At 54.5% G+C, this 17,901-nt stretch overlaps 7 protein-coding genes across 7 annotated transcripts; 4 read left to right on the forward strand and 3 right to left on the reverse strand.

Annotated features, from left to right (window-relative positions):
• Positions 1-466: 466 nt before the first annotated feature.
• Positions 467-1,654, reverse strand: BU26DRAFT_607954 (uncharacterized protein; the record flags this gene model as incomplete). Its single annotated transcript, XM_033835806.1, has 1 exon — positions 467-1,654. One exon carries the CDS (start codon positions 1,652-1,654, stop codon positions 467-469), a length of 1,188 nt encoding a protein of 395 aa, XP_033680781.1.
• On the forward strand, positions 1,655-4,704 carry BU26DRAFT_522155 (heat shock protein Hsp88). The gene is made up of 5 exons (XM_033829715.1): positions 1,655-2,058; positions 2,123-2,154; positions 2,209-3,661; positions 3,842-4,150; positions 4,203-4,704. The coding sequence occupies exons 1-5, from the start codon at positions 1,984-1,986 to the stop codon at positions 4,500-4,502; spliced, it is 2,169 nt and encodes a 722-aa protein (XP_033680782.1). The 5' UTR covers positions 1,655-1,983; the 3' UTR covers positions 4,503-4,704.
• A 174-nt stretch (positions 4,705-4,878) lies between these two features.
• On the reverse strand, positions 4,879-6,134 carry BU26DRAFT_490117 (Metallo-dependent hydrolase; the record flags this gene model as incomplete). The annotated part of the gene is made up of 2 exons (XM_033826045.1): positions 5,865-6,134; positions 4,879-5,696 (listed from the first exon to the last, which is right to left on the reverse strand). Exons 1-2 carry the CDS (start codon positions 6,100-6,102, stop codon positions 4,879-4,881), a joined length of 1,056 nt encoding a protein of 351 aa, XP_033680783.1. The 5' UTR covers positions 6,103-6,134.
• A 769-nt stretch (positions 6,135-6,903) lies between these two features.
• Positions 6,904-7,824, forward strand: BU26DRAFT_433270 (short-chain dehydrogenase/reductase-like protein; the record flags this gene model as incomplete). Its single annotated transcript, XM_033824021.1, has 3 exons — positions 6,904-7,187; positions 7,243-7,463; positions 7,529-7,824. The coding sequence occupies 3 exons, from the start codon at positions 6,904-6,906 to the stop codon at positions 7,822-7,824; spliced, it is 801 nt and encodes a 266-aa protein (XP_033680784.1).
• Positions 7,825-9,231: 1,407 nt separating this feature from the next.
• Positions 9,232-10,787, forward strand: BU26DRAFT_553584 (uncharacterized protein). The gene is made up of 2 exons (XM_033832218.1): positions 9,232-9,699; positions 9,748-10,787. Exons 1-2 carry the CDS (start codon positions 9,253-9,255, stop codon positions 10,408-10,410), a joined length of 1,110 nt encoding a protein of 369 aa, XP_033680785.1. The 5' UTR covers positions 9,232-9,252; the 3' UTR covers positions 10,411-10,787.
• On the reverse strand, positions 10,397-11,789 carry BU26DRAFT_522159 (uncharacterized protein). The gene is made up of 6 exons (XM_033829716.1): positions 11,723-11,789; positions 11,558-11,673; positions 10,932-11,502; positions 10,758-10,884; positions 10,653-10,709; positions 10,397-10,604 (listed from the first exon to the last, which is right to left on the reverse strand). Exons 1-6 carry the CDS (start codon positions 11,757-11,759, stop codon positions 10,511-10,513), a joined length of 1,002 nt encoding a protein of 333 aa, XP_033680786.1. The 5' UTR covers positions 11,760-11,789; the 3' UTR covers positions 10,397-10,510.
• Positions 11,790-12,353: 564 nt separating this feature from the next.
• Positions 12,354-17,369, forward strand: BU26DRAFT_462794 (uncharacterized protein). Its single transcript, XM_033825104.1, has 6 exons — positions 12,354-12,659; positions 12,714-12,764; positions 12,817-13,135; positions 13,220-13,360; positions 13,415-13,896; positions 13,953-17,369. The coding sequence occupies exons 1-6, from the start codon at positions 12,447-12,449 to the stop codon at positions 17,202-17,204; spliced, it is 4,458 nt and encodes a 1,485-aa protein (XP_033680787.1). The 5' UTR covers positions 12,354-12,446; the 3' UTR covers positions 17,205-17,369.
• The last annotated feature ends 532 nt before the right edge of the window (positions 17,370-17,901 follow it).

Below are 17,901 nucleotides of genomic sequence, written 5' to 3' on the forward strand. Positions count from 1 at the left end.
CCAAAAGGTATGCAGCAGACGCTACGCTTCAGTGTTTTGATGCGATAGTCATCTCCTCTCCGCCCAAGCTGATGCTGCTCGTTCTCCTTCGTCAACACCATACTTGCTGCGCGTAGATGGCGTCATTCGGGCATCTGCTGCGTCGTGTTATGCCTGTACGAAGCACACCGGAGCACGAAGGCTCCTTACTGCCCAGTGCCATCCGCCTTGACCAGCGGGAAGAAGGGCAAAAACTTGCAGAAGAGTAGTCACCGACAAAGAATCGGCGGGAACCGAACGGAACGGAAGCAGATGAGGGGTGCGATCAACTAAGAGCTTGATTAATACTCGCAAGGAACAGCAGAGATGGGTATATAACGCCATGGAGGCAGCGATGGCCTTCGTGTGCAACCGCTCGCCTTGTCTCGAGACAAGGGTCCCACGCAGGAGAAGAACTCGTGATCGTCATGTGCACGTGCATCATAACCTAAGCGTCCGCCATTTCTTCATCCGCCGCCCGACTTCCATTCTCTTTGCCTCTGGCTTTTGACCGCTTGGCGTGTCCGTTGCCAGCGGCGGTATTGCTGACGGCTCGTTTTCGTCTTCCTGCCCTGTTGCTCGCGGTTGACGAAGGCGTAGATGACCTGATGCCGCTCGCCGAGTCCTCCGGTAAGAATTTGCCGGTGCCAGTGGCTTCTCGCACGAGGGCGGTGAAGAAATCTTGGATGGCAAGCTGACCGGCACTGGCTTCGGGGGTGTTGCTCTCTTCAGAGAACGAGGCGTCGGAAAGTGTGTCGGGCGCGACTAGCTTCAGGCGGTCGGTGCCTAGGACGAAGCTGCCGCAAGATATCCGAGATATGTGCACCTTGGGATGCGACATATCCAATGCGAGGTGTCTTCGCAGGTAGCTGGAGAGCGCAGCGGTAAAGGGCTTCTCCTGCACACCCCGCCCAGCGTCCCCACGAGTGACGAAGCCTCGGACGTCGCGACCCGCTATCGTTATGTCCACATGCCTCAGCAGGGCGGTGGCATTCGGAAAGGACAGCTGGACGTGCAGCTGCCTTATGACGTCCTGTATCGACTGCGTCGAGGTGCTTGCGGAGAGATGGCGGAAGAAGGTCTCGAGGCTTGCGGCGATGAAGGCGGACGGCAGCCTCAATGGCGCGACGTGGGCGTCGAAGGAGGTCCTGAGATAGTTGAGGAATATGTCGCGGACCGGCGCGGGCATCTTGACTAGGAGCAAGGGCAGCGCCGTGAATCCGTCTGGCGAGGACGCGACGCGTGGATCGCGGAGCAGAAGCGCATTGTACGACTGGGTCTCGTACTCAAGGCTCACTTGGATGCCCCGCGCCTGCTCTGGGGCCAGCACCGAAGACAGCTGCGACGCGTCGGGGTCGACAAGCTGGCGGTGACGGTCGATCCAGGCATCCTCGTCGCCAATCATGTCCCAGGCGCACTCCTCGAGCGGGCCCAGGCGTGGCAGCGCGTCTTCGGCGGCGGCAAAGTCCACCTCGACGCCGCGCACACTGTCGCCCTTGAGCTGTTCCCGCAGCCGCTTCGCATGCGTGCGGAGGCTGCGCTCGTGGAGGAGGGGCGCATCGCCGGTGTGCAGCGGGGAGAGGCGGTAGAGGAGGTAGGTGCGGTTGTAGAGCGGGTACGGGGGGATGTCGGCCATGGAGCTGCTCCGGCGAGGGGGCGCGATGCGTTGGCGGGCGGGGATGACGCAGCGTGTTTGTGTTGATATCTATTTGGTGTTGCGGGCTGCGGCAGCCCCCGCACGGGCCAACGCGCCCAGGGTGCCCCGCTGAAAACGGAGATGGAATTTCAACGAAGCATCGAGAAGCGGCAGCAGACACAGCCCGACCGCCAGGCACCGCGTCTCAAATTTCTCTCCCGCCGCGCTGCTCCCTCCTCCATAAAGCACAACCAGCCTCGCTCGACACGCTCCCACGCACATCTGCCCCCGTCCGAACGCGCTGCTACCCCGCCTCACCGCCGATAAACATGTCTGTTGTGGGTGTTGACCTGGGCACGCTCAACACCGTCATCGCCGTTGCGCGGAACCGCGGCGTCGACGTGGTAAGTTAGATATCTGCTTGGAACGCTGTTGCGCCCTCTGCATGATGCTAACTGACGCTGCCAGATCACCAATGAAGTCTCCAACCGCGCCACGCCGTAGGTGCCCTCCCTCACCGCTCGCTGCAAAAACTCAGACTGACAAACACGCAGGTCCCTGGTAGGCTTCGGCCCCAAGAGCAGGTACGTTGGCGAGGCCGCGAAGAACCAAGAAGTCTCCAACCTCAAGAACACCGTCTCGTCCTTCAACCGCCTCGCCGGCCGCTCGCTCAACGACCCCGATGTGCAGATCGAGAAGGACTTCGTGTCGGCGCCGCTGGTCGATATCAACGGCCAGGTCGGCGCCGAGGTCACATACCTGGGCAAGAAGGAAAAGTTCACCGCCACGCAGATCGTCGCCATGTTCCTCACCAAGATCAAGGCCACCGCCTCCGCCGAGCTCAAGCTGCCCGTCTCCGACGTCGTCATGAGCTGTCCCGTGTGGTACACCGACGCCCAGCGCAGAGCAATCCTAGACGCGGCTGAGATTGCAGGCCTCAAGTGCCTGAGGTTAATCAATGACACCACCGCTACCGCGCTCGGATACGGCATCACCAAGCTCGACCTACCCGGCCCCGAGGAGAAGCCGAGGAGAGTCGTCTTCGTCGACATTGGCCACAGCAACTACACTGCTTCAGTCGTCGAATTTAAGAAAGGCGAACTGGCCGTCAAGTCAACCGCATGGGACCGACACTTCGGCGGACGATACATTGACAAGGCCCTGGTCGACCACTTTGCTAAGGAGTTCAAGGAGAAGTACAAGATCGACATCAACGAGAATGCAAAGGCGCGCTTCCGAGTCGTGGCGGGCGTGGAGAAGATCAAGAAGATCCTCTCCGCAAACACCATGGCCCCGCTCAACATTGAGTCTGTCATGAACGACATCGACGTCCGGGGTATGCTCAAGCGCGAGGAGCTGGAGGAGCTCATCAAGCCCATGCTTGACCGCACCACCGGCCCCATTGAGCAAGCCCTGGCCGACGCGAAGCTCAAACCCGAAGACATTGACACCATCGAGCTGACTGGTGGCTGCACGCGTGTACCGGCGCTGAAGTCTGCCATACAGAACTTCTTCGGCAAGCAGCTGTCCTTCACTCTCAACCAGGACGAGGCCGTTGCGCGTGGATGCGCCTTCAGCTGCGCCATTCTGTCACCAGTCTTCCGCGTCCGAGATTTCTCCGTCCACGACATGGTTAGCTACCCGATCGAGTTTACTTGGGAAAAGTCCGAGGACATCCCCGACGAGGACACTAGCTTGACCGTCTTCAACAAGGGCAACGTCATGCCTTCCACTAAGATACTAACATTCTACCGCAAGCACCCCTTCGATCTCGAGGCGAAATACGCTAAGCCCGAAATGTTACCCGGCAAGACCAACCCTTGGATCGGACGCTTCTCCGTCAAAGGCGTCAAGGAAGACGGGAAAGGAGATTTCATGATCTGCAAGCTCAAGGCGCGCCTCAATGTCCACGGAGTGCTCAACGTCGAATCCGGATACTACGTGGAGGAGACCGAGGTCGAGGAGCCCATTCCCGAGCCTCCGAAAGAAGACAAGAAGGATGGTGACGTACGTATCTCTGATTCGCTTCATTCGCCTGTTTCTGTTCATCCTAGCACCGGTCAGCCGTTTGATGACGACTCGGCAGAGCGTGCCGCAAAAAGACGCAAGCCTAGTGTTGGCTTTCCTGCATTGCGTGCTTCGGTTTCTTCGCCTGTCGCAGACCATCCGCTAACAAGCAATAAACAGGCGATGGACGTTGACTCGAAAGAACCTAAAGAACCTCCGAAGATGCGCAAAGTCAAGAAACAGCAGAGGAAAGGTGACCTGCCCCTGTCAGCAGGTACCGCAAGCTTGGACCAGTCTACCAAGGATGCACTCATGGAGAAGGAGAACCAGATGATCATGGAGGACAAGCTGGTCGCAGACACCGAGCACCAGAAGAACGAGCTCGAGTCGTTCATCTATGAGCTCAAGGACAAGATCATTGGCGTCTACGCCGAGTTTGCGAGCGACGACGAGAAGTCCAAGCTCTCGGCGAAGCTGGACGCGATCGAGGTAAGCTACTGATGCACCGGTTCGTGTGGATTATTTGCTAATGCTCTCCCAGGATTGGCTTTACGATGAGGGCGAGGATGCTACCAAAGCCCAGTACGTCGCTAAGATGGACGACATCCGATCAATCGCGGGTCCTATCATCCAGCGCTACAACGACAAGATCGAAGAGGAGCGACAAGCCGTCCTCAAGAAGCAGCAAGAAGCCGCTGCCGCGAAGCAGGCCGAGATCGAGCGCAGGAAGCGGGAAGAGGAGGCTAAGAAACAGGCTGAGGCGCCCGCAGAGTCCAAGGACGCCGAGATGACGGATGCAGAGACGACGAAGCCGGATGAGGTGGAGGAGCCCTCATCTTAGAGGAATGACGTCAGATGAGACATGATGGGTCCGGCCTGTTCTGAGTAGACGGGTTCATGTAAAAGCATTGGAGTGAGCGAATGGAATTTGGATGGATGGAGTAATTACTCATCTTTTTCTTGCAATGCGATGATGGTAATGCACTGCTTACGATAGACTAGTCCATAGATGAACGAACATGAAAACGGATCGACTGTTCACTAGCTCTTGTTGGCGCATATTCCAAAGTGCTTCTTGGTTCTGCCCACCTGCACTCATGGCACACGTATGACGTATCGGACATTGCTTCACATGCGCACCATTCAGAAGCCGAAGATCCTCTAGTCATTCTTTCCAAGTACTGAAGCCTAACACGCTTACCTTTTGCCCAGGGTGCTCACGGCTCGGTCCCAAACACGAACCTGCGCCAATTCCTCCCTAGGATCTTCACACCCTCTTCCAATCCCCACCCTTTGATTCTGCAAATCCGCCTCACCATATCTTCCAACCTCCTATCCATCTCCTCACCGGCGCAATGCAAATCGCTCTCAACAAGCAGCATCCGATCCGGAACTATCTTGATCATCTCTTCAAAAGCCTTCGGCGTCTCATCGCCCACCGCGTCGCCTAGGTTGATCGCCGTGGAGAAAGACGCAAAGAGCTCGACCGGTATTGCAGGATTAAGATACTGCTTGAAGTTCGCCGGGCTGCCGGAGTACGAGTGCAAACACACGCGCGGCGGATATGGCTTCGGGCCGTTATTCCTACCCCCGTTCGAAGCATCGAGCTCCGCCTCCACATTCGGATCATCCCGTCCGCGCTTCTTCCTCTCCCGCTTACTAAGAACCGGCCTCTCATGCCCCGCCCACAGCTCCTTCAACGCATCGTACACCATGCCGTGCGCCTGCACCCCGTGCACACTCACGCCCCGCCCGTACTCCGCCGCGAGTTCTAACTGCTTCTTGAAGATGGCCTTCTGGTGCTTTGGCTGGCACCGGAATGGCGTTAAGCGTCGTCCTTCACGGCCGCCGGGAGTCAGGCTGCCATTGCGCTTCGACGCGTGCGCGAGATTCCAGGCCTCTGGGATGCGGAAAGAGCGGTCGAGCCCGATTTCGCCAATTAGCGCGAGGGGGTGTTGGGCGAGGTAGTTGCGGGTTTGCGCAAGGAAGGCGGAGAAGGGCGTGGGGTTGGGGAGGGAGAGGAATATTTGGCGATCTGCATCGCTGGGGTTTTCGCGCGAGGGCTGGAGCACCTTTTGATAGTGCGAGATCTTGTCTTCGCCTTGCAAGATGCCTTCTTCCTCGTTGTCGCTCGGCTTTTCCCCGTCTTGCTCGTGCTCGGAGAAGTACAGCTGATGCGCGAACCACGGATGCCATCCGAAACAGGGCACTATGCATTCCTCCCGTGCCCACTTCGCGGGATCAGCTGACTTGACCGAGTGCGTGGCGGCTACCGAGGAGACTAGCGATTGGTCTTCCGCGCGGGTTGCCATTATAGTGAGGACGCGGGTTTTCATGCTGGGGATAGATTCTATGCTGGACATGGTGTCTGTGGGGTGGCAGTGCGCATCGTAGACGCCGAGGTGCCACGGAAAGGGCTCTGCATCGTTTTCGTGCGGCATTCTTATGTCGGGGTTGGGGTGGTAGAGAGCATGAAGAGAGGGGAAGGTCTAAGGGTCTAGTAGGACTAGTGGGTATCAAAGAGAGAATCTGGTGCCCTGTTCTCGTTGTGTGGCTGTTTAGTCGAAATGAATTCCGCATGACGTTATGAAGTTGCTCGGTATACTTTCCTTTCTCGTCCACTGAGCTAGTCTCAGAATGGGAAAGTCTCTTTGGTTTCCTCGACTCTACCCGTGGACCAAGGTACGTCCCAAGTGCACAAGCTCTCTGTCAACTACGATGCTGCATCTACGCCCACATACTGTGTCGGTCCGTGTACCCCTTGCTATTCTAAGACCCACGAGCGAAGTGTAATCTAGAACACTCCGGCCCTTTTCAAATGCGAGCTAATGCGGGTGGATACCGAAACGATGTACCCGAACGCCTCTTGTGCCAGCGTGGCACAGAGTCAGAGACACGCTGAGCATGAGAGGCCATGGTATGCATCTCGACCTTCACCTTCGGCTTCGGGGATGCTTTACTCGAATAGACCGAGGGAGTCGGTCCAATCAGGTTCGGGGTACCCCTCACTTTTGCTGCTCCTCCTAAGCATCCCCTTTTGGCATTTGTCAGCTGAGAGATAAAGGTGTTATAAATACAGGCCTGCTATTGCCATGTGTTCCCTCCCGTCTCTTGCACTGATCGTCTCCTTCGATTTCTTACCCCGGCTCCCGTGCACACCCCTACACGACAACTCCAACCGGCCCTGCAACGCTACTACATCTCCATTACTTCCTCATTTTCATTCATCTAATCTCCCAACCATGCCCGGCCGCCTTGCCAACAAAATCGCCATCATCACGGGCTCCTCCTCCGGCATAGGGCGCGCCACAGCCCTAGCTTTCGCACGAGAAGGAGCCACCATCATCTGCTCCGACATCCGCGAAGATCCACGCCCCGAGCGTGCCGAAGCCAGCAACCTGCCCACCGTCGAGGAAGTCCAGAAACTAGGCGGCAAAGCCATCTTCGTGAAATGCGACACGAGCAAAGCCGGAGACGTAGAAGCGTTAGTCAAGAAAGCGGTGCAGGAGTTTGGTCGGCTGGATATGTAGGTCCTAGGCAACCCTTTCCGCATTACGCATGGAGCTGACAAGGTGAAAAAGCATGGTGAACAACGCGGGCGTCACAATGAAAGACATGGCGATCTGGGAGATTAGCGAGGAGGCGTGGGACCATGTGCTTGCCGTGAATTTAAAGGGCGTGTTCCTCGGTACGAAGTACGCTGCAATGGCCATGAAAGACCAGGATCCGCATCCGTCCGGCGACCGCGGCTGGATCATTAACGTCGCGTCTGTTCTCGGGCTGGGCGGGACGCCGCGCGGTGGTATGTTTCCCCTTTCCCCTTTCAAGCCCCAACCCGTAGAGAAGAAATGCTGACGAGCAAAACAGCCCCCTACGTCAGCTCCAAGCACGGCGTCATGGGCCTCACTAAAACCGCGGCGTGGGACTGCGCACCCTACCGGATCCACGTCAACGCGCTGTGCCCGGGCTACAGCGAGACCAGTATGACCAACTTCTTCATCGACATCCCCGAGATCAGGGGAAGACTGGAGGCCATGCACCCGTTCCGTGGGCTGGGCCAGCCGGAAGATTTGGCTAAGGCGGCGGTGTTTCTAGCTAGCGAGGATGCGCAGTGGGTTACGGGGATTGGGTTGCCGGTTGATGGTGGATATAGTAGTATGTAGATGTAGACAGGTAGCAGGCGACGCCGATGAGCTGGCGGTGATGGAAGAGTGCGTGATGTGGAGGCTCTGGGAAAGAGCCCTGCAATATCCAGCCATAATGCGTACCTGTTTGTTACGCCCAACCACTCTCATCCAACATCTCACTTCCGACACGCGATCCTGGGCCCAATACTCAGACTTAGCGAATCTCACCCGCTCTCTCTACCCCGCGCCTCCAGCATACTTCCATACCAATCCCTACTTCTGTGCGTCTGCAAATACTCCAGCGTTAGAACTGGATTCTTACCCTCGTCCCTGCCCCACTATTTCTCCAACTCCGCCTTGCTTCTAGCAGCGTCCTCCCTCTTTCCAAACTCCTCGTCATTTTGGCACTCAGCTAGCCCAGTTAATACATCCATGTGTTAGATAGCGAAAGAGATAATAGGACATTGAACGTTGGACGTCGTCCATACCAACTCGGGAGGGGTGGGGTTGAAGATGGAGTTCGGTGCGCCCGACAGTTTTGACGACACCAGCACGAGAACAGAACGGACTGTGAGTAAACCGACACGACAATAGCCATTGATGGTGCAAGGGGGTCGTATGTGACGGCTGTTTGGCAGAACCAATGCGCACATGCGAATGTTGCAAACGGTCGTGTGCGGTGGGGCTCGGTGGCCACCTAGGGAGCCGCCCTGGGGGGCACATTGAATGCACTCGTCTGCGGTGAAGGGAAGTCTGTTCCGGCATTTAGTCTCTATAAAGCGTCACCGTCTTGCCTTCCTGCCTGCCTGCCTGCTACCCCTACATCCCCTCACTCAATTCCGAACACGCGGACTGCAGCGAAACCCAAATCGTCCACGCGAGAACCGAACAGCACCGGCTCGCCGCAACGCGAAACCCGGACATCAAAGGCGACAATGCCGTCTCAATCAGACATCGACACCGAGATCGCAGCCATCGACAGGCAACTCTTCCTCATCGTACTCGTGCAGGCGTCCATGAAATCGACAACGCGGGCAATGGCTACGATGAACGAGGCGAGAAGGCAGAACCATTACCGAAAGCTAGGCATGGCAAACAGCGCTGAGGAGAGGGTCGAGGCGGCTAGGAGGGAGGTCGAGGCTTGGCTGGCGCTGATGAAGAGGAATGTTCGGCAGGTTGAGGAGGCGGGTCTGAAGCGGTGAGTGGGAGGATGGGGGAGCTGGGGTGCGGATGGATAGGTCATTGGAATCTCAATTTATAAGGAGTAGATGATGACTTACTCTAATTATGTTCTAAGGTTGAGGAGGGCGAGGAGGTCATTCTAGAAGTGGCTTAGTGCGACGACCTCATCGGGGCACTTCGCTAAACCGACGAATGCCGTTATACTTGTTTCATCACCCCTCAACTCTCATCGCCCTTCCAAGGTTGCGTCACGCTGTTTCCGTCGACTTTGGTTAACTCACAATGTTTCAACAACCGTCGATTTCGATCAAAGGAGCTGCCGGTCAGGGCGTTGTGCGCTTTGGCGAAGCGACGCCGGACCAGCGGCTGCAGTGCTACAGATTGGCACTCGCCTTCGGCCAACCACTGTCTGAGGAGGACTTCGTCGAGCGAGAGGAGTTTATGAGTCAGCAGCCGTTCGCTCGCGGGACAGGCTGGCGATTCTGGTGCGTGTTTTTGACCGATAACCCGAGCCAGGTCCTAGCCACATGCAAAACCATCCAGAGGCACCTCCTACTAAAGGATATTTCTGGCGTCCGGGACGAACTGGGCTATTGCATCGCCTCGGTAGTCACTGATCCATCGTATCGAGGCCAAGGGGTCGCTTCATTTCTCCTCAGACATGTCACTCAGTGGTTAGATGGTCCAGGCAATGCAGCTGCAAGCATGCTATACAGCAGTAAAGAAGACGTAAGCTTCCTTTGGATCTTACTTGACATGCTCTTGACCACATCTCAGTTTTACGCTAAAAGCGGTTGGCATCCTGTACCGGACTTCGAGACGACTCTATCTGCCGCAGATGCCTCCAAAAGGAGCGCTTCGGACGAACTCTGCCTTCCAAAAACAGACCCAATAAGTGCTGACGGCATTTCAGCTCTTTGTGAGCGAGACACTCAAGGATTAAGAGCCGAGTATTCAGCACAAGATATCGGTAAAGAAAGTTCTCTCATGGTGGTTCTCCCTACCGCTGAGCTGGTGAGTTGGCTGCATGCCCTGGCCGAGTTCATGGGTCTGAAGACACGCGGGAAAGCCCCAGTGCATAAAGGAGCTATCTCTAACCGCGACACCTGGATCTACTGGCATCATGACTTCCGCAAACAATGCCTCTACGTTCAACGAATCAGGACGTTCGTGAAGGAGAGCGAACCAAGAACGAAGGCTTTGGCTGCAGTCCTTCTACACGCTTGCCGCGAAGCAGACATCTGGGAGCTGCCAAAGGTAGCCATTTGGGATGCGAACCCAGAAATGCGTCTTGCGATCGACTTGCTTGCCAGTCGGCAAGTTATTCGGGCCAGCAACGGCGACAGTGCGAGGCGGGAGAAGCTTTCTATCAGGTGGAAGGATCAAGGCATGAAAATGGACCCCATGATTGAAAAGAACGAATTCTATGCGTGGAACTGACGGCATCTAGACTCCGTCGCTATCTCACTAACGCGGCAATGATATTCCATGCTCAACCAGAGGTCGCAATGCGCCCAGCCGATGATGGTGCGTTCCGGAATCAGACCGGATTTCCGGAGTTAATGGAGGGTTCTTGGAAACCCTCAATGCCGTCTGGATGCTTGGCGAGAAGGCGTTCCATCTCCTTCTTCACTCTGGAGGCACGTTATCAACCATTTCATACGGCAGCAAGAATGACTTACGCTTGACGGAGGGATGCTCGATGCTGATGAAGTCCCGCATTAATGATGTTATCGCGCCTTCCGATATCGTCAGCACACTGAAAAGCTGTCGATCGAAAAGCGTACATGGCATAGAGAGCGTTTCGATCATCAAAATCCTCCGCCGGCTCCGAGGGAGGGATCATCTGCCTGTACTTTTTAATGTGTTCTCCGGTAAAACGATACCGGGGCTCTCTCATCATGTGCAATTCCACTGGTGACTACGTCAGACGATTCCTTCGTGCAACCCTATTGCCTTACATTCATTGTGGGCGTAGCAACAGCACGAGTCGAACAGGATGACCTGATTCGTTTCCATGTCAATCTGAGCATTGCCATGCCAGATATCGCCATGAACAAGGACTGGCTTTATATTTCTCCCGCCGGTTTGAAGCGGCCGTAGCAGACGCGGGATGACCTTCTGGAAGAATTCTTCCGCGACGCGATCGAAGTCAGCATCTGGTCCGCGTATACTTTGCTCCCACCGGATATCCGACCGTAGTTGCCGACTGTACCACTCCTCCCAGGTATCGCACCAGTCATTGACCACTGGCGCATGGCCGTTGAACGTCATTACGTGGAAGCCGAATTTACCGGTGGGTGAGACGGAGGAGCTGTGTAGCTTTGTGAGCACCTCTGCCAGCTGGGTCGGATCGGCAGTCTTATCCTTCAGGTCACGGTATGAGGTTATGTAGAATGACTTGCTTGGATCCGATTCCAGGGTGCCAAATGCTAATGGGACTGCAGCGTTGTCGGGGAGATACTTTGCCAGTGACTTCTGGCTCTCGTACTCGCCAAGGGCCATGTCGGCATGACGGGCTCGATAACCAACCTACACATAGTTCAGCCTCGGTGGAAAGTGCCAATGATGGAGAAAGAGCACTCACTTTCAGGAAATACTCTTTTTCTTCTCCGTCGACTTCAACGGCGACTTTGTATCCTGTGGACCAGCTTGCCGTGCCATGCTGACTGACATCAACGACTTCACAGCCTGGTGGTAATGCTGTGAACTGGATGAGCCTAGGTGCACTTGTTAATCCATATTGACAGACCTTTTAGAATAGCGGCATCAAGCATGTTGTCCAGCATTTTGCCCTGGTGAAGCTAAGGTCTCGCGAGATTGGGAGTGCGAAGAACGGGCGAAGAGTCGCTCACTTACAAGTGTAAGGTGTAAGAATGCCGGGAGACCACGCTCGTGCTTCAGGCGGCTGCTAACCGCCTGGTTTGAGTTAAACTCGAGCGTTGATTGGTGGCGGTTACGTCTCATTTCTGGTGTCGTTGGGGGCCGAACATCTGTCACGTATCAGCACGCGCGTACGCGAGATCCTTCGAGCGGGGTCCTGAGATTCTCCAAACTCAACCTTGACTGCCTTCGGACCCTCCGCAGAGCCTTGAATTTCTTCATGAAGGCTTCTTTCGAGCCCAGCGCCAAATCGCTAAGCAGCGATGGCGGTAAGTTCACAGCATCGTTGGTACATATGGAAGTGGGCTAATATGTACGACACATAGCACGCCTTTCCCACCCCGCAACGTGGCAAGAGTGAAGCACTCTCCCTCCGCCTTTCCGAGGCTCCCACCCTGTCTCCGACAGACCTTGCGACGCAGCATACGATAATTCATAAGGGCCCGTCGTTCTTCCGACGCCGCTTCGCCTCGACATGGGGTCATCCAACTGAAGAGAAGGACGCAAGGGGGCCACTGGGGCTACGAGCTCTATTCTGTTCCCCAGAGCCTCTCATAGATCTGATATTCGTTCATGGTCTTCGCGGAGGCTCTATGAAGACGTGGCGGGACGGAAGCGATCCTCAGCTTTTCTGGCCTCAGTGCTGGCTGCCGCTGGAACCAGAGTTCCACAACGCGAACATCCACACTTTTGGGTACGATAGCGACTGGGGAAGTCTTAAGCCTAGTATCCTGAATGTGCATGACTTTGGACGGTCACTATATGAAGAGATGCGGTCATCCCCACTTCTAAGGCAGAACCCTAAGGTAGGTTAGTCTATCATGATTCGACGACCACGTTTACCTTTCTGATTGCTACAGAGTCCAATAATTCTCATCGGTCACTCCATGGGTGGGCTTGTGATAAAGAAGGTACCTTAAAGTTTCCTCCGGCTAGCCCCAATGCTAAGGTCGAACCCTACAGGCATACACTCTGGTTCATCAAGACGACGCGCATTCCAATATCTCGGAACGTATCAGGTGTATATTTTTCCTAGCAACTCCGCATCGAGGATCTGATTATGCCGCTATTCTGAATGGAGTTCTGAAAGTTGCTGGTATTACCGGAATGGCTTCAACTCGAGAGTATGTCAAGGATTTGACATCGGGGTCGACTTCGACCCATCTCATCAATGATGACTTTGGAAAGTGCGCTCGCGATCTGGCTATCTACTCATTTTACGAAACCTTGCCAATGAGCTTTGGTTCAGGACTGGTCGTGGATAAGGGCTCAGCTATTCTAGGTAAGAGCGATCCTGCTCTTTGTTCACAGAGCGCTTTGAGGGTGGCCTAGATCTGTTTCAGATACTAAATTGCGACTTCAAAAGGTATAAATCCTCGGAATGAACGGGTCCAGTACCTACATGCCAATCACCGAGAGATTTGCAAATTCAGAAGCATAGAAGACTCAAACTACATCACGTTACGGAATGCTCTTGCGACAGCAGTTCACGACTTGCTTTCAGACGGTGAGATACTCCACAGTTTCGAATTACGTAGTGATCCTGTCTCATCAACTGCAGCCTATTCACATAAAGAACACGAGTCAAAGGAGCAGATGCGAAAGATCCAGGATCTTCTCGCGATGGCACATATGCCTGAAGAGCACCATGACAAGATGGAGGGCTCATGCCAATGGGTAGAAGAGCGAAACGATTTTCAAAAATGGTTGGCGTCAGAGAAGGATGCCGATCTGGTTCGACCCTACTTTCCGTCCTACTTTTGGGTTCAGGCAAGTCCGGGTGCGGGCAAAACCGTGCTTGCCGCACACGTGACATCCCGACTGAAAGAATCGCGGTTACCTCACGCGTCTTACTATTTTCACTTCGGCAAGAAGGAAGGCCAGTCGCTAACCGGGTTTCTGCGATCCGTTGCTTACCAGATGGCCAATGGTAACGCTGCGATACGCGAGAGACTGGCCCAGGTGTATGATGAGGGAGCTTCTTTTGATCGCGACAACCCGCGTGCACTTTGGTCGAGGGCTTTCACCGCTGCGATCTTTCAGGCAAGTACAGCTCCAACGGGGTGCCCAGGAAGTTCCAACTGACATTCCGAGAAAAGGTATCAACATTCGCACCACAGTACTGGGTAATAGATGCAGTCGATGAGTGCCTCAAATACCCCGAGCTGTTCACGCTCCTGAAAGGCACACAAACGAAATTCCCGTTACGGATCTTCATCACCAGCAGAAAGCTTCCGGACATGCCACGACTAGTACGGCAACTCGAGGGATGCGACACGTCAATTGTGCAGATACCCGTGCAAGATACAATGAAAGACATCGAGCTCTACGTTCGCGGTCGGATATTGGATCTCCCGATCGATGGAGAAGACGAAAAAGAAGAGCTCGCTAGAGAGATCCTGAGAAAATCAACCGCCTCGTTCCTCTGGGTGCGGCTTGTCATGGATGAGCTTGAGGGAGTATACGGATACGAGAGCATCCTGCAAGTCCTTCAAGGTATTCCGGAAGGCATGGTCTCCTACTATGAACGGGCAGTCGCTGAAATGGCTGAGAAGAAGAGGGAACATCACATCGCAAAAGCAATATTGCTTTGGGTTATGCTAGCCGCCCGACCCCTATCCATCACCGAGCTTTCGCACGCACTGGAACTGGATATCAGCGTCCATCTGCCTAGCGCTAAATCAGCCATCGAAGGCCTATGTGGGCAGCTAATCTCGGTCGACTTCCACACAGGAACAGTAGCCCCGGTACATGCAACGGCGAGAGAGTTTCTCCATTCAGAGGAAGCAGGCGAGTTCCAAATATCGAAGTCGAAGAGCCATGAGCGGATAGCATTGGCCTGCCTCCGCCTACTCTCCGGACCTGAAATGCAGCCCCCCAGGCATAGACGCTTGATCGGTCAGAAGTGTTCCAAGCAAGCAACATCCCTGCTGCTGGGGTACGCCGTGACTCAGTTTTCGGAGCACGTCTTCGGGGCTTCTGCAGAGAGTGACCAGCTTCTCGTGGAACTGAACAAATTTCTGACCACCAATATCCTTACCTGGATTGAAAAGGTGGTAGCCAAGAAAGATCTTCAGCGGCTGATTCGAACGGCGAAGAACCTGAAGGGATATCTGGATCGAAGAGCAAAGTATCGTTCACCCTTGAATCGCCACGTTACTACCATCGACAACTGGACAGTAGACCTCAGCAGAGTCGCTTCCAAGTTTGGCCGTGCCCTCATTTCTGATCCTCAGTCAATATATTTTCTGGTACCGCCGCTGTGTCCCACGCAATCCGCGATCTACCGACAATTCGGCCATTCTCCAGACGGATTGAGGCTCTCAGGATCTCACAATCTGGATTGGGAGGACTGCATTGCATATATCCCTTTTGAAGATGAGGCAGGCGCGGCTATCAGCTGTGGCAGTAACTTTATTGCCGTTGGCTTTGAGTCTGGCCAGGTTTGTCTGTATAACCACCGCAGCTACCAGAAGGAGCGAGTCTTTCATCAGAAGTTTTCCGTTGACTTGATCCACTTCGATCCTCTTGGATCCTTCCTGGCCACATGCAGCCGGAAATTTGTTATGGTATGGGATCTCAACGGCGACTTGCGCTGGGAGAAAAGAATCCGGAGCAGGTGCATCCTTCTTGCCTCTTGTCAATCTTTCTTGATTGCGATAACACAACAAGGATGCGCTCTCCACTGGGATATCACGACAGGGGAACTTTTGGAGAAGCAAACGTTCGCGTACCAGGACCCCGGCTCATCCCCTGGCGGTGGGCTCAGCGAAGTGAAAGCGCCTGCTCAAGCCTCTATATCGCCGCAGATGGACCTGATAGCTCTTGCATATCGGAATAGCCCAACCTGCATCTTCGAGCTCGGAAGTGGGAGCCTTATTGCGTGGGCCACAGATGAGAACAGCCGCGCCGCCGAACAATTGGCGTTCAATCCTAACCCCGATGTCAGTCTCTTGCTCGTAGCATATAACGAATCACATCTTGCCCTGTACGACTCCTGGTCCGGTACACTCGTAGAAAGCCAAGAGGCAGAACAGGCGGTGATCTGCACTTCTCTAACATGCTCTTCCGATGGACGTACCTTCGCCACAATGGACATTCTCGGCTATTTACGTATCTGGGACTTCGAATCGTTATCGTTACTCTACCAGGTCTTGACGCCCAATCATTCCTTCAACCTCTTGGACTTTACCTCGAATGGATTCAGTCTCGTCAGCCTCGTTGAACATGAGATGAGAATATGGGCACCGTCGGCACTAGTCAGGAAGACGATCGAGGAAGAATTTAGCACAAGCGACCAAGCAGCGGTCCTCCCGGTGACCGAGGGTCAGTTCGAGACATTCCAATCATCAAAGATCAACACCGTTGTTGCTCACCCAAAAGTTTCGGCAGTATTCAGCGGGACCTATAACGGGGACATATCGATGTACCATTCTAAGAACGGGTACCAGCCTTCTGTCGTTTATTCACATCTGGACGCCATTGTGATGTGGATTGCCATATCCGAAGGGGGTATCATCGCTTCCGCCGACCTTCATGGTTTTCTTCAGGTACGACAGCTCGACGTGTCACAAGAGAGAGTAGGAAGCGCCGAGAAGGTTCTATTCCAAAGCCACTTCCCTATGGGGGTTCGTCAGCTCTTGTTTGACCAATCCGGTTCATATCTCCTGGTATCGAGCGGCGACGAAGATTATGTCTACAGTGCAGTTGACGGGTTCTTAGTTGGTTCTCTCGATGTCCCGCCTGAATTCCGCATGGCCCGGAAGTGGGCCATTGCCCCTGAGTCGATCTACGAACGCCAATTCATTCTCATTTCCGACCATCGCATATCGGTGTTCTACACCGATAGGTTCCCAGAAATGCCACCCCATTCCATTTCACTGTGCTACGAGTTAGAAGACGGGTACACGGAAGCCGGCATAGATGCCGTAGTTTATGAACCCATAACAGCATCGCTCATCCTAAGCGTCCGGCAACAGAAGGGGTTGTCGTCCAAATCATCGACATTCATATTCGCAATACCTACCTCGTACCCTACGGACATGGATACCAGGCTACAGCCAGTCTACACCCTGCCTTTCTCTGCGCATATCTTCGGAGTCACCCCGTCCAAGGCAACCGTTAGTTTCCTGCACCAGAACTCCTGGATCTGCTCGGCCGTCCTTAAGAACCTTGCAGAGAAGCGCTACATTCAGCATTTCTTCGTTCCCGATGAATACATCACCACGAGCAGTGATGTTCTCCCCATACAAACCGCTGATGGCGACTTCGTGTTCTGTCTCCACGAGAGACTCGTCGTTGTCAGGAACGGATTGAAGTTCCAGGAAGTGAAGCACTTTCCGAACATATAGCGAAAACATTAGACTGTGATAGATGCGCGAACCAACTTGATGAGTTCAACTTGGCATTCTGCGGATCGGCGTCGGGGAGATGGGGTCTTACAGAGCGCTCACCCACATATCCGCGCGGCATTACGGATAGCGGGAATACAATATATCTTGAATGGGAATACTTCCTCTACCTCTCCTTCTCGGGTAATTGTTCTCACACGCTGTCACTTCTGGTAGCTGGAATATCAGGAGATCTAGTTCACGTGACCGTAGCATTCACCAAGATCGGGTCTGACATGGCTCCAAGGTATAAGGTTCCGACCCGGATTCCCGACCCCTCTTTTTAGAGTATAACGGAGCTGTTAAGGACTTAGCGTGAAGGAGTAAGCGAAGCCCAGTTGACGAACGGTGAAGAACGATGCACGTTCATCATGCTGTGAGCCGCGCGGCACCGAACTTCGGAAAAGAAGCGTCTCTGGAGTGAATACTGCACAAACAGCCGTCCTATTAAAGGCGCTGCACCTTCAGCGTGCTTTGAACCCCAGCAGCCATCTCCATCCCCTCCGCCAGGTTATCGGTGTAAAAATGGCTATGGAAGTGGGGCATTTGCGCCCAGAGGAACCCTTGGAGTGCATAAGCGAGCTAATGCAGGTAATGGTACCGAGTCACTGAACACTCGCATCCGCACCTCTCACATGCGTTCGCTACACGAGCTCTA

The sequence above is a fragment of the Trematosphaeria pertusa genome, assembly GCF_010094035.1.
Source record: "Trematosphaeria pertusa strain CBS 122368 unplaced genomic scaffold BU26scaffold_12, whole genome shotgun sequence".
NCBI lineage: Eukaryota > Fungi > Ascomycota > Dothideomycetes > Pleosporales > Trematosphaeriaceae > Trematosphaeria > Trematosphaeria pertusa.